At 44.0% G+C, this 12,700-nt stretch overlaps 1 protein-coding gene across 4 annotated transcripts in view; it reads right to left on the bottom strand.

The window, feature by feature from the left end:
• unc5db (unc-5 netrin receptor Db) overlaps positions 1-12,700 on the bottom strand; it is a 133,274-nt gene that overhangs the window by 35,544 nt on the left and 85,030 nt on the right. For all 4 annotated transcript variants that reach the window (XR_013452074.1, XR_013452075.1, XM_040195668.2 and 1 more), the window contains exons 5-6: positions 5,769-5,949; positions 4,909-5,076 (exon numbers count right to left, since the gene is read on the bottom strand). Coding sequence is in view for 2 of the 4 variants with exons in the window: in XM_040195668.2 (XP_040051602.2) it covers positions 4,909-5,076; positions 5,769-5,949 (349 nt within the window). In the remaining 2 variants the exon portion in view is untranslated. The remainder of the gene's footprint in view (positions 1-4,908; positions 5,077-5,768; positions 5,950-12,700) is intronic.

Below are 12,700 nucleotides of genomic sequence, written 5' to 3'. Positions count from 1 at the left end.
TCTAAACTCCCCCTTGACCATAACCTTCTATTTTATACTGTAGAGTTAAATAATATGTCTAGTTGTCCATTGTCTTAATGTTATGCACCAACCGCCATCTTCCTTGTATGTCTAACATATTTTGGGAATAAATGTTCCTGATTAATGTATTTAAACAATTACGAAATGCATAGCATAGTTTTGTTATCCAAAAAAATTATCACTTTTGTTTCATTTTTGCTGAAGTCCAAAAATCTGCAGCTTTTTGTTATGGCGCGTGTCAATATTTCTGCCAACATCCACACTGTGGTTCCAACCTCCTGACCGCTTTTTGTCACACCTGTCCCTCTTTGTGTCTCTTTTCTACATTTGCATTTCTACGTCTTTAATCTTTGAGTGTTTACTCTCTGATTTTGCCGCCCACAATAGGAGACCGGCACGCAAGAGTTCATATTATCAAAAAAAAAAAGCTTGACTCAACAAGAAAAAATGATCCTTCTTCATATAATCCTTCCTTCGGGATTATTTTGAGGATACATTTTCATCCAGATGACATTCAAAAAGCTGAATAGAAGCTTAGGATTTAGGCATATTCACCAAAAATGCCAAACCGCAACATTAACAATCTATTACTTTCTACATTTCAAACAAAGAACAGATGGTTTAATTTGTTGTGGAACTGCAGACACTGTGTCAACTTTCACATGTGTGCCACATTTACACACATAACACTTCTAAACGCTGCCTCCACGGGTCAAACAACCCACGGTGTGACACGGAGTGTCCGCTGGGTGTGGAGGCTCAGCGAGGGAGCCGTTTCCTCCCCATTAACCCCGCGCCTGTTTATATAATTGGATTGAATGCTGAAGTCTCTGAAAGCGAGACAGCCTGGTGCTTCCAGGCCGAGAGTCGGGATTCCTCCGCCATGCTGTCATCTGATCAAAGCTTAGCGTGACAATTATCGGGGCACCATTTGGCGCTGGTAGAATGTTTTAGAATCCGTTGCTAAATCCATAACAAAAAGCCATTTTCATGAATGCTGTTCTGCAGGCCTGCTACCTACGTGTGTGTGTGGTTTCTTCTCAGCTACTTGGAATGCAGGCGATGGGTTTGCATGTTGCAGAGAGAGTGCCGAGCGCGTCTGAGCTTGACCGCAGTAGTTGGCGAGTGGGTGCATATTGTTTCTCATGACATTTCCCTCGTGACTCGTTGCTCTGGTTCTGTTAAATGAGCTCATCTGCTTCCTGGTAAACACTAGATAAAGTCTGACGACCTGCAGCGAATGGAAAACTGTAAATCACTTTAGCAATATCTTGCGGTTACTTGAAAAAATCCAAGCTGGTTTGTTTCTTAAATTGCCTCGTCATCGGATCCGTATTCAATTTCTTGCCGTCTTTGCAGCTAAAAGTAGACCCAACTTTGTGGATCTTCTGCCCTTTTTTGCCCTATTTTTGGGGGTTGAAAGACTCAATCATTTATTTTTTTTAAACCTGCAATGTTCTAAAAAAGGCCACCGTTAAAGACGAACTCATTATGGACTTAACCCCTTTGTTAATTCCTGTTGTATTGTCTTGGCTTCGGACCATTGCAGCAACAGACTAATCTGTTTAATGCATGAACGTTTACAGAGAAATGGATACAGCTTTGGAATCTGCTCATGATGCCAAATGAAGGTGACTTCAATGTCTAAAATATTCATAATCTTCAACTAGCTTGATTGTGACACGTTGAGAATGAAGAAGGGCGTTAATTGACAGGCGAGGGGGGGCATACATTTTGGGACACTATACATTTGGCTGATTAGTGTAGATAGGACACAGTTCATTGGCTGTGGATCTCCAACGAACATCTTACAGCCGATAGGCTGTTTGTTCTCAATGTGAACCGAGAAGTCAACTTTGACCTACGGGTTAATTGAACCTAAATGACAATTTCTTCCTTAACAGAAGTAAGAGTTTCTGTGACTTTGACCTATCCAAGGTCGCAATCTATTCTTAACCCTAATCAAGACCTGTCCTGTGAGTATTTCTTTTAAAAGGAACATGTATTTGCAAGTATTAACACACGCTGGCTTTTGCAGGAAAATCCCCGGCCCTGAGCAATGCTTTGGGCCTGAGAGAGTGAGTCCGAAGCTCAGACAGCTGCGTTCTGCTTCTGCAGTGGATTGAACAAACCCTGCGCCACACTTAAAGTTGGCAGTGAGAGGTAGGTAGTTTCCAGACTTTGATACTTGTACATCAGTCATAACGATAGTCAGAAATTCAATTGAGTATTTTTTTTTTTCAGACCAGAAGCCAGAAAGTGAATTTTAAAAGACAGACGTTAGAAAAAAGCTGAGTCATTGTTATCGATTGCTCGTCTCATCAGACTTATTCCCGCACAGAAACCAAAGCTGGTGCCACTTTCATAAAAGGATGCATTTCACTGGCAATCTTAGCTAGATAATGTGTGTGCGTGCATATATTTAGTGTCAGCGTAAGAGTGAGATGAGCTAAATGTAACACAATGACACTAATTTACCCCATAAAAGAATGAAAGTTACAATTTAGCACTAAAGCTAAAAGCTTTTTCTTTGAAAAGTAAATCATGGGATGGTATAATAATAAAATATTATATTACTTAACCCGGCAAAAATATATTTGTACATTGTCAGATCTTTTTGAAATGAGAAAACATTGTTTAATGTGTTCGGTTATTTAGCAGTGTGTATTGTATACTAACAGGAGCATATTGTTGTTCAGCAACTTTATAACTTTATTGATTATTCCATGAACAATAACTGTTTCTGACTCAACGGTTGCCTTCTGGATAGAAAAGGCTGCACATTCTTGACGAAAATTGATTTTTCTCGTCTTACTGAGACTCTTTGTGTCTATCCTTGAGGCCTAACAAACATGCCCAATGCATTTCCTTTCACATCAACCATTTGCAAAGCCACTTTTTAACCTCTATTGTTAAAAGTAAATGCGAAATTCTGACTTTTAATATCTCAAAAGAAAACATTCTCCGTAGACGATGAAGCGCGTCTGCTTCTTTGTGTGAGACGTATCCTGAGCTTCAGTTCAGCACTTTGGTGTCAGCTGCTGTGATCCGCTGTGTGTGCGTGTTGGCTAATGGCGGCCGCACTGCGCTCACATGGTTGTCTGTTAGCTCCGTACCGTTGCCTTTGTTAGGACTTCTTGCTGTTAGCAAGGTTGGCACCTAGCTGCCGTGCAGTATAGTGTAGTAGTATGTAGTGTGTAGTAGTAGTATGCCGTGTAGTAACTATGCATAGTGGCATCGTCTAGATATAATAAAAGATCATAAAGTGATAAATAGGAAGTGTGAGACAACCACTAGCTCTGTACATGGTGTAATAATGCAATACATTATAAGAATACATTATTACTTAAAAAATAAACACAACATGGTTGAATGATGAATTGAATAAGAGATTTTCATCAGTTGTGAGAGAGTTGATGCTTAAATGAATATACTGGGTGGTTCTTAGGATCACAGGATCCCTGTATGAATGTTACCAGTCACTCTAATATCGTGTTTAATCATCCTCAAAACATGCACACATAAAACTAAACTTGCTTTAATGCTCGGCGCTCTGGGTGATTGGCACCAATGACGAGTAATGTACTTGTACTCATTTCCTGCTGAAATCTATTGAGCAGCTTTTATGGAGCATTGTTAATGGCCGCCAGCCTCCTCTGCCGTTTGATGGCACACGGCCAGGTATGTTTCAGCACATTACGGCAACCAACAGAAGGCGCCTCCGCAAAGAAAGTAAATAATAAATCAGCTTTTTGACTTAAGTTACAAACTTTTCATCCCTCAATGCCAGCATTCCACCAGTTCCAAATCCCTCTCCTCCTGGTCAAACGCCATTAAACCAGAGCCCACTGTCGGTCCCCGCCTGCAGCTTGGCGGTCTGAAGCCTCGCACACTGAACACAAGGCGAGCTCGTTGGACAACCTGGACCCCTTCTGAACCGGCTTTCAAGACCCCCGAGCTCTTGGTGCAGACAATGCACAGAGGACTGCCAGTTCTACATGGAGCCCGACAAGGCATGTCACCACTGTGCATTACACCCCCTGAACAGATGTCTGCTTCACACACGCCGATGATGCTTCACACACGGCGATGATGCACATGGACATGCTGAGTGCTGTGCACTCGAGCTAGAAACTGTGTTACACTATATTCACTTACTAGTGAATGTCTCTGTCTGTATACTCCTGCTAGAGGCAGTGCTTTTAACCCATACCGATGGACTTTATGGGGTGGAGATACTGTATGTTCACATTTCAATTTTATACATAATCGAGACATTTAATTGAACTCATGCCATGTATCTCTCTGAACTATGTATGAGAAAAACAGCTCGTTTTTATAGCCAATCATTGGTTTATTTTATTGGTTCCAATAGACTCCTATTTACTTCCCACTTAAAACTTATCTCGCAAATAAATGCACGCCAGATGAGACCAATTTACTATCTATGTGGCACATTTCTGACTTTGCTTTGTTCAGAATCTAGATTTAGGCTTACGGACATGTTTAAGGGATGAATGTAGCTAAAGCTAAAGAAAGCTACATTTCTTTCACATGCAGCTCATTTGCATTAGCAGATGCTTTTGGCTGGGAGCAACCTTTTTCTAAACATAAGGAGTTTCTGTTAAGCACACAGTTACTGCCAATTGCAATCCTTATAATTGGTTGTCTGTAGAGCTGAAGAAGCAGGGAGTTCATCAGCTGTGGATAAATGTCCCACATGGCTACGTGTGTGTGGCATTCTGGGATGGATCTATATCTGAAAATAAATGGGAAGGGAAAACTGTGCTCAAAGCATTAATAATTACCCGCCTGTCATCCACAATAATGTTGGTGAAATGTACACTTAATGTTGGTAAGTGTTGTGTTTCCATGAGTGACACTGACTTGGGCAGAGTGCGTTGCAGGTGATCTTCTGTACAGACATGCCCTCGCAGAAAGCGCCGCCGTTCAGAGGCGCCGGGTTAGTACACGTTCGAGATCGCCTCTGGACGCCCCGCCCACACGGCACATTGCAGGGCGACCACTCCGTCCACAAGGACCAGCCGCCGTTCACTGTTCAACAAAAGTTAGAGAGAGAGAGAGAGAAAGCGAGACGAGGCGTTATGAGGACAAAGTTTTTCCACGAGTGTGGCGTCGTTTAAATACTCGAGTAACGATGATGCAGTCGCCGAGGCGCCGCGGGGCAACGACACGCAGCGGCTGGAGCCGCCTGAGCACAGCGCGTTCATTGCGGTGGACGTGTACAGTACCGGTCAAAAGTTTGGACACACTTTCTCATTGAATTAAATTAGAAAATGCGTCCAATCCTTGCTCTTGGATCCAGACAGAGACGTAAAACTGTCCCAGAGCAAAGTAAAGGCGGCGTTGACTCATACCGGTCGACAGGTTGAAGGCGACCACTGAGAAGCCGCTTACTCTCCGATCTGTCCGTCCAACGCGCCAAACGAGCTAAATGCTTAGCGGCGCCAAAGCCAGTGAATCGACATCGCCGGAAGGCATTTGGTGAATAAATACTTAATAAGCAACACTCCTTTTAAATGAGATTAAGACAAAGTGGCTTATTTCCTTCCATAAAGTACACATTGGTCCTGAATGAGAGGCAGTAAATTGAGCGTTTGAATAATACATTCATGGGAATGAAGAGGAAGCATCGCTCCTCGGTGCAGACACGGAGATGGGTGTCTTAATCACAGGGGTGCAGCAAACCGACGGGCAGTGAACGAGCAGTCGGGAGGACGGCCTACCGAAGACGATCACGGTGGCGGTGGCGCTGCGTCTCTTGGCCACGATGTTGCTGGCCAGACAGGTGTAGTTGGCCGAGTCGGAGAGGCGAGCCTCGTGGATGATGAGGTTGTGGTCGGCGCGCGTGTCGATGTTGTCGTCGGTCAGAGAGCTCAGCAGCTCTTCGTTTTTCAGCCATTCCACCTGCGCAGGATGGAGGACATAAACATGATTTTTCTGAGGGGGGGGGACAAGACATGTAAAATAAATAGGCCAAGATCACCCCAAGGCCTCTTCTAAGATCAAATCCGCATTTGCCATTATACCACTAATCCTACTTAATCCACTGACTAGTAAGAGCAAGGAAGCGGTTAAGTAGTAAACGCTGCAACCTGCTTGATTTGATTGGCTTCCCAGAAGCGTTACACCAACAAGCGCATTTGCACGGAAAAGTTGAGGATATTTCACCTTTTGTGAGCATTTGAGAAACATAAAAAAAAACTAAACTCGCAGCCAAGAGATGAAAAGTGAGGAGTTTATAATATGCTCGGTTTAAACAATGTTTGTTCCTCTGCGACTTGTTTCCCCGATCTCTCTGCGCCGTTTAGGATTATATGTGATCATTACGTTTGTTCAACGCTTGGCCCCCATTTCTGACTGTGACATTACTACAACAAGGCTCGACCGGACAAGAGAGGACGAGGCAAATCCTGAGGCACATTACAGAAAGCATTCATTTGGAGGTGTAGTCGTAGAAGGGAGCAAATCCAATATATTGAAATAATAGTAAGGAATGTAGGTAATCATTCTAGCATTTATTTCGCCTTACTCTTACCAATATGTTCAGCTAACTATCTGACTGCTGTGCTTCACCGGGGTTTCTACTCCCTCATGATGCCCCCAGAGTGTCCGTGACCTGCGAGACTGAAATGTTCTCAGCGTCGACACTCTGGAGCCTGTTTGGGACCTCCTACATGGGGGGAGGGGTCATTATGACAAAATACTTGCACCTATCAGTGATTTTAGTCAAATCCAGACCACAAATTTGAGTTGTTTTTAACCCCGGAGCCAGTAAAACCTGCAGCTTAACTGACGTTTATAGGCAAACCGACCTTGATCTTCAACTGGATTTTAATTTTTATTCAGTGTGAAGGCAACTAGTAGTACTAGTAATCAAGTAGTAGTAGAAACTGGTGTACTATTTGGCAGTTTTCCTGCTGAATATCCATGTACATTAAAGACCACGATCCGCAAAGAGCCGAAGAGATAAATGGAAAGACTGACTTAAATTACAGAAAAGCACAGTGAATATTTTACGCCCCACCGCCCCCTTTAATTCCAACAGGAAGGAAGTTCATTTTGATTCTTGGCGCATCACTGTGAACATCTTCGAGGGTCACTCCCAATTCATTACATAAGGCAGCTTGTTCCGTGTCGCTACGCTAAACTAACGCGCTACAACAGGCGCGCCTCAGCTTTGCATGTGTCAATTCCCTCTCGTCACACTGTGTCTCTACAAAAGAAACGGGGAGCATCTTGGTTAGATTAAGGGAAATATTGTGATTGGATTAAAATAAGTCGCAACGTTACATAATTTAACCTGAAACATAAAATACTTACTAAAGCTAAAATAAACGCAACCTTGATTTATATTTTACACAGGAGGACGTTGGTCTCCATTAATCCACACGCATGTACTTCTCAGCACAAAGACTGCTATGAAAAGTGGGTCTCCGTCACGTGGCGTCACCCGCTGAGTGCAAGTGACCATATTTAGTGGGAGAGAAGCCGTATGTATCTTTGGTAGCGATCTGTCAATCATGAGCTAGCTCCGCCCCAAATCATCTAATTTACTCAATGGACATTGTGCTGCATTTAAGAAGACCATACACAAGATATTGAGACTATGAGTTAATATTTACAATTTTCAATGTCGTTATAAATCTAGTGTCTCATTAACATCTGTACAACCGGACTTTTTGCTAACACGCCATTGTCTCCAATCGTCGTGGTTGTTGGGGGACTTGGCAGGGGGCGCTAGAGAAGACTTTTCGAAGCGAGCTTTCTCACGGTTTATTGGTCTGGCTTCAGCCTTTTTGTCACAGCATCCAATTGAAAGGTCGGCCAAACTAATAAAGAAAAATGGAGCAGCAGAGCGATTGTGCTAGAACCCCATTGATCTTTGACTTGACTTTGTTTATTGTTTAGAGTCAGTACACGCTGCTAATACGCCTCCACTTCATCTTCCTCGTCTACACAGCGCAGGTGCGGTGCAGACAGACCCCCCCCACACACACACAAAGCACTTAGCGTAAAAGGACTCTTTTACAGTCAAAGGAAGCACTATAACCAATTACCAGTGACAGAGAGAAAAAACTCATTATAAATTACAAACTTAGCGAAGCTTTACTGCCTCTACTCAGCTAAGGACGCTGCATCGCTGCGCTTGCAAATTACATTCATAGTTTGGCAGAATGAGCCGAGCTGATGGATTTATGGAAGGAAGCGCTCAGGCAACCTTTATAATAAACAACACTCAGGCGGGATGCAAATAGGAAGCGCCGGTAGGCATGCAAACACTGGGTAAATTGAAATGACACACGGACCCAAGGGATGACGGATTGCAGGTATATATTGACACAAATAAAAGTGATAATGAACATCATAACACAGTAATCACTTTTCACAGTCTGTTTTTCCCCTCACACCCATTGGGCTGAATTGTACCACCAACAGGAGGTTGAATTGTTCTTTTTTTCGGCAGAGAGAGGAGTGTCGTACAGTTTCTGCGGTAGAAGCGTTTACTTCCCCGATGGCCCTGGACAGAAAGTAGGAAGCTTGCCTCCAAAGGCTCCCAGACAAACGGAGCACTGGAGGACAGAGTCTAATTTTTCATGATTAAAGAAATATGTCAATTACCCTCCCACTCCTCCCAACACTTAGCCACCCTGACTCTTTATGTATTCATTTCATTTCTACTCTGGAAAATGTGTGACGGGGAAGAGGCAATTAACTGGAGGCCCATCGCAGTGTTTGCGTCCACGCTGCACGTTATCGGCCCGTCAGCCGCTGGCGGCTCCGCCGGCTGAGATGAAAAGATTCGCCGAGCGGAAGAAACCAGGGACAGAGAGAAAGGGAGGAGGGAGGGAGAAAATAAAATTAGCCTGGCGAGTGGATGTGAGAAACGAATGACCTAATTGGCATATTTGTTTCAATTAGGATGCGGTCATCGGTGTCAGCCTTGACGAAAGGCTTCCTCCCTTTGATCACATTACCCTGACCGTCCCTGTGGGTCACTTCCTCCTCTCCTCCCCTCACCACACACACTCGCACAGCTCCGTCGGATGACATTTGCTGATGACTAGATGCTAAGAAATGTGGCGGTTAAGGGGGCAATTAGAGGACAGAGGAGCGATGTAACGGGTGACACACAGCCGCCATCATGAAGACTTACGACGAGGACGGCGCTGATCAAGACCTCGACAGCTGACGCATTTCTGCCGTGCCTCGCGCCCCCCACCCGTGGGCCCAACGGCCATTTAATGTCAAGGTGACGCGGTGGCACCCTGGAGCGCTGGCAGGAGAGTTATGCCGTGTCATGCTCAGGTGTCACAATTTAGCATTATCGCCGCCCCCTTGGGGGAGATTGTCAGCTTCTTGCCGCAAAAGCCGCTGGAACTTTTTAATTGCCGGGTGTCTCGTCAGCCCAATTACACGGATTAAAGGTCTCCGTCTGGCTTACCCCGAGGGGACGGCGGTAGGAGCCGCTAATCCGTCCGATTCTTCCCCACCAACCCGCAACCAATCAACAGCATGCGTTAAGAAAGACACGCCCATTGCACACACACACACACAGGCTTCAGAGGTACATCGGGAGAAGGTACAGAGGGTACGCAAAGTGGAGCCACTTCCCCTCCGCTCCGAGCCACGTGGCGCAGCATTAGCGCCCCCCCCCCCGATCGGTCTTAATGGAATTCGGACCGGGGTGGGGGTGGAGGGGTGTAACTGCTCGGCTTAATGATGAAGCTCACCATCTGCTCTCCAGGAGGCTCCCTCAGACCTGCGTGAAAGGAGCAGGGATGGGAGATCATAGACGAGTGCAGGGGGGGGGGCAGCAGGTGGCGCCGGGGGGGTAAACGCTAGCTTGTGTTGGAAGAGCATGGCGGCGTCTCTGCGATGCTCAACAGAAAACAGCTTGTATCGCAGTGCAGGAGCATTTAGTTGATCCCCCTTTGTGGCCGAGCCGCCTACCTGAGCTACTGTAGATCAAGGGGCTTCATCTTGGATTAAAAGGCTTCCATTCAGGGAAGTTGGAATTGGCTTCCAGTTTGTTCATTTCACACGTTCTCTCGGAGCAACCTCTCCAAAGAAACTCATTAAACTGGGTTCTCAAAGACTCCTTGATCGCCGCGTTTAAAGATCTGCTCTGCATCCACAGCCCTTAACGTCTGTGGGGGGATTGGTTTTGGATCGGGGGCACCGAACACAAAATGACAAATAAGTTGTATTAACCGTGGGCGTGTTACAGTCTCTCTTTTGAAGTAAGTTTGCATATTGCAATTTAGTTCCCAGCCATGGCTCACACAGCCGTGAGAACAAACAGGAGGCACCCGCAAGTATTTCATCGTTGATAAACTGTTGAATGGCACTAAAGTTGAGGCCTGAAGAAGACATTTTGACAAAGACTATTGTTGAAAATCTAAGATAGGGAAAGCAAACATAGGCATTTAAAGTTTTTGTAGAAAAAGAGTTCTTCATTTTGGGCTACTTTTTCTAAAAAGTGTTCAGTGCATTCATCTATCCGTCTCACCTTTGCAACCTAACGCAGCACAATACAAATCTGCTAGTCGTATTTTTATGAGGCCTACGATCAAGGTGTTAATTAGTTTCTAATGGTGGTAGACTCTGCCAAATATATGTGTTTGTGAGAAAAGAGATAACAAAAAATAGAAACACCTCTCACACACATTCATGTTTTCCAGCACAACACAACGGCTGCAGCAATAAACATATTTTTCAAGTTTAATACCTGTCAATGTGATTACTGAGCTTAATTTGCTTGAGCGACTCTGCTGTATTGAACAGCATCACGGGTGTTCCTAATAAAGCGGTCGCTGGGTATATTGTCCCTGAACGAATTTATTATGGCAGACTTGTGTTAATTGTGTGAGTACCAAACAGAAACGGTTTGTTTCCTGTAAACACAGCAGTTTATTTTGTAAGACGCCATTCATGCAATGAGCAGAAACATGTCCTACAGAGACGGTGGTACTTATCAGTGGGATTGACACCAAACACTGCTTGGACTGGATGAATGTGAATGTAAAGCAACACGAGCAATGTGTGAAAGCCTCCATATTGCAGAACCTGTTTTGGCAACAAAACTCCTTTATTAGGTTTTGGAAAGTAATGTGGTTTGGGCTCAAATAAATCAACGTTGATTTTTTGGTTTTCACACTAACAATAGTCTACTGCCGTCGTCCCTAATAAACACATTAATGGGCCGCAGAGAAAGAAAACATTTTTTTAATTCTTTCCATTTGACTTTTTTTCAGAAAAATATTTTATTTTGAAAAATGACTTTATTCTCTCCCAAATACATGCGCTCGTCCCTCTACACACATTTCTCAAGCGCTTCTTTTTTGCCGCGCCAATGTCCTTTTTATGTTTGATGCATCCATCCTGTCCTCCTCCCTACTCGGGCTTCACTCCTTGAACTACGCTAAATCCTTAGAGGCAGTCCTGCACGTCCTCGGCTCACAGCTAGTTAATTCTAAGACACATTATAGTTCAGTTATACATAATTATAGGTAATCATTGTGTTGACATCAGCTGTGTTTTTTTATGCCAGTAGTTCAATGACTAAAATCAGGCTCGAGACGTCGTTCCTCATCTCTCCTTGAACCTTTTTGAATACAGCTCTGTTTTCATCTTTTGTCACGTCGACCCGTGAAAATACTGATTGTATTGTTGCCGAGGTGTTTTGGAGCTGTGACTCATTGCATACTGCAGGGAGGCAGCTAACAAGCTGTGAGGATAAGCACCCTACAGCAGGCGAGGTAAAAGCAGCTCTTCCTCCCCTAGTACGAACCAGTCAGGAATGCTCAACGTCAACAGGGACGCGTGTATGTCATTTTCAAAATAAAATGTTTTACACAAGAAAAATGAACCCCTTTATTTCTTTCTCCACGGCCCGTCACCAAGTGGCCCAGTGGTTGGGGACCACAGCTCTGGGTTATTTACAGAGGAATTGGAGTAATGTCTCCATGAGCAGGAAAAGATGTCCCTTTCCCTCTGTTTCAATGCGAGCGTCTCTGTGCTTTGGTGACATAGTGGGATCCGCCGCACGTGCATGTGAGTAACAGTGCGTGTCGCTATGGCCACCTGAAGAAGAAGAAGAACAGCAAAGGAATTTCTAAAAGAAAAGCTGTAGCTTGATCATCATAAAAACTCCTACATTTAAGCTTTTTAAAATGCTTTACCATAGAAATAAAGCTTTTTAATATGGTCTTTTTCATTGGTACCTTTTATGTTCTTCCTGTTTTTTCCCCCGTTTTCCATGAGCACCCAAAATTCTTCTCAACGAGTCATCTTGTGTTCGTTTGAGGCTTACATGAGGCTTCGGGCCGTCAAAGCTAGAAAAGCCGTCAATATCATTCAAGAATACAGTTTTGAGTACAATATTTGTAATAATAGTAATAATATTTTTTTACCAAAACATGTTGGTATGCAAGAGAAGTACTATGAAACTATGAAGATCTTTTTCTTTGCCAGGAGGAATGATCACAGAAAGCAAAGCCTCTTACAATATTCATATGGACGCTGACTTGTTCTCTTAGGACTGGAAGCCAATCATGGTCCAGCTGAAAATTGTTAACATCTTCATGAATTGCTGAATTTCCAACCAGGAATAGGAGGATATATGAACATGTTTAAACATAGTACTTGATTTTAT

Source organism: Gasterosteus aculeatus, chromosome 13, assembly GCF_964276395.1.
Source record: "Gasterosteus aculeatus chromosome 13, fGasAcu3.hap1.1, whole genome shotgun sequence".
NCBI lineage: Eukaryota > Metazoa > Chordata > Actinopteri > Perciformes > Gasterosteidae > Gasterosteus > Gasterosteus aculeatus.
This window is presented reverse-complemented; position numbering and strand designations above follow the sequence as displayed.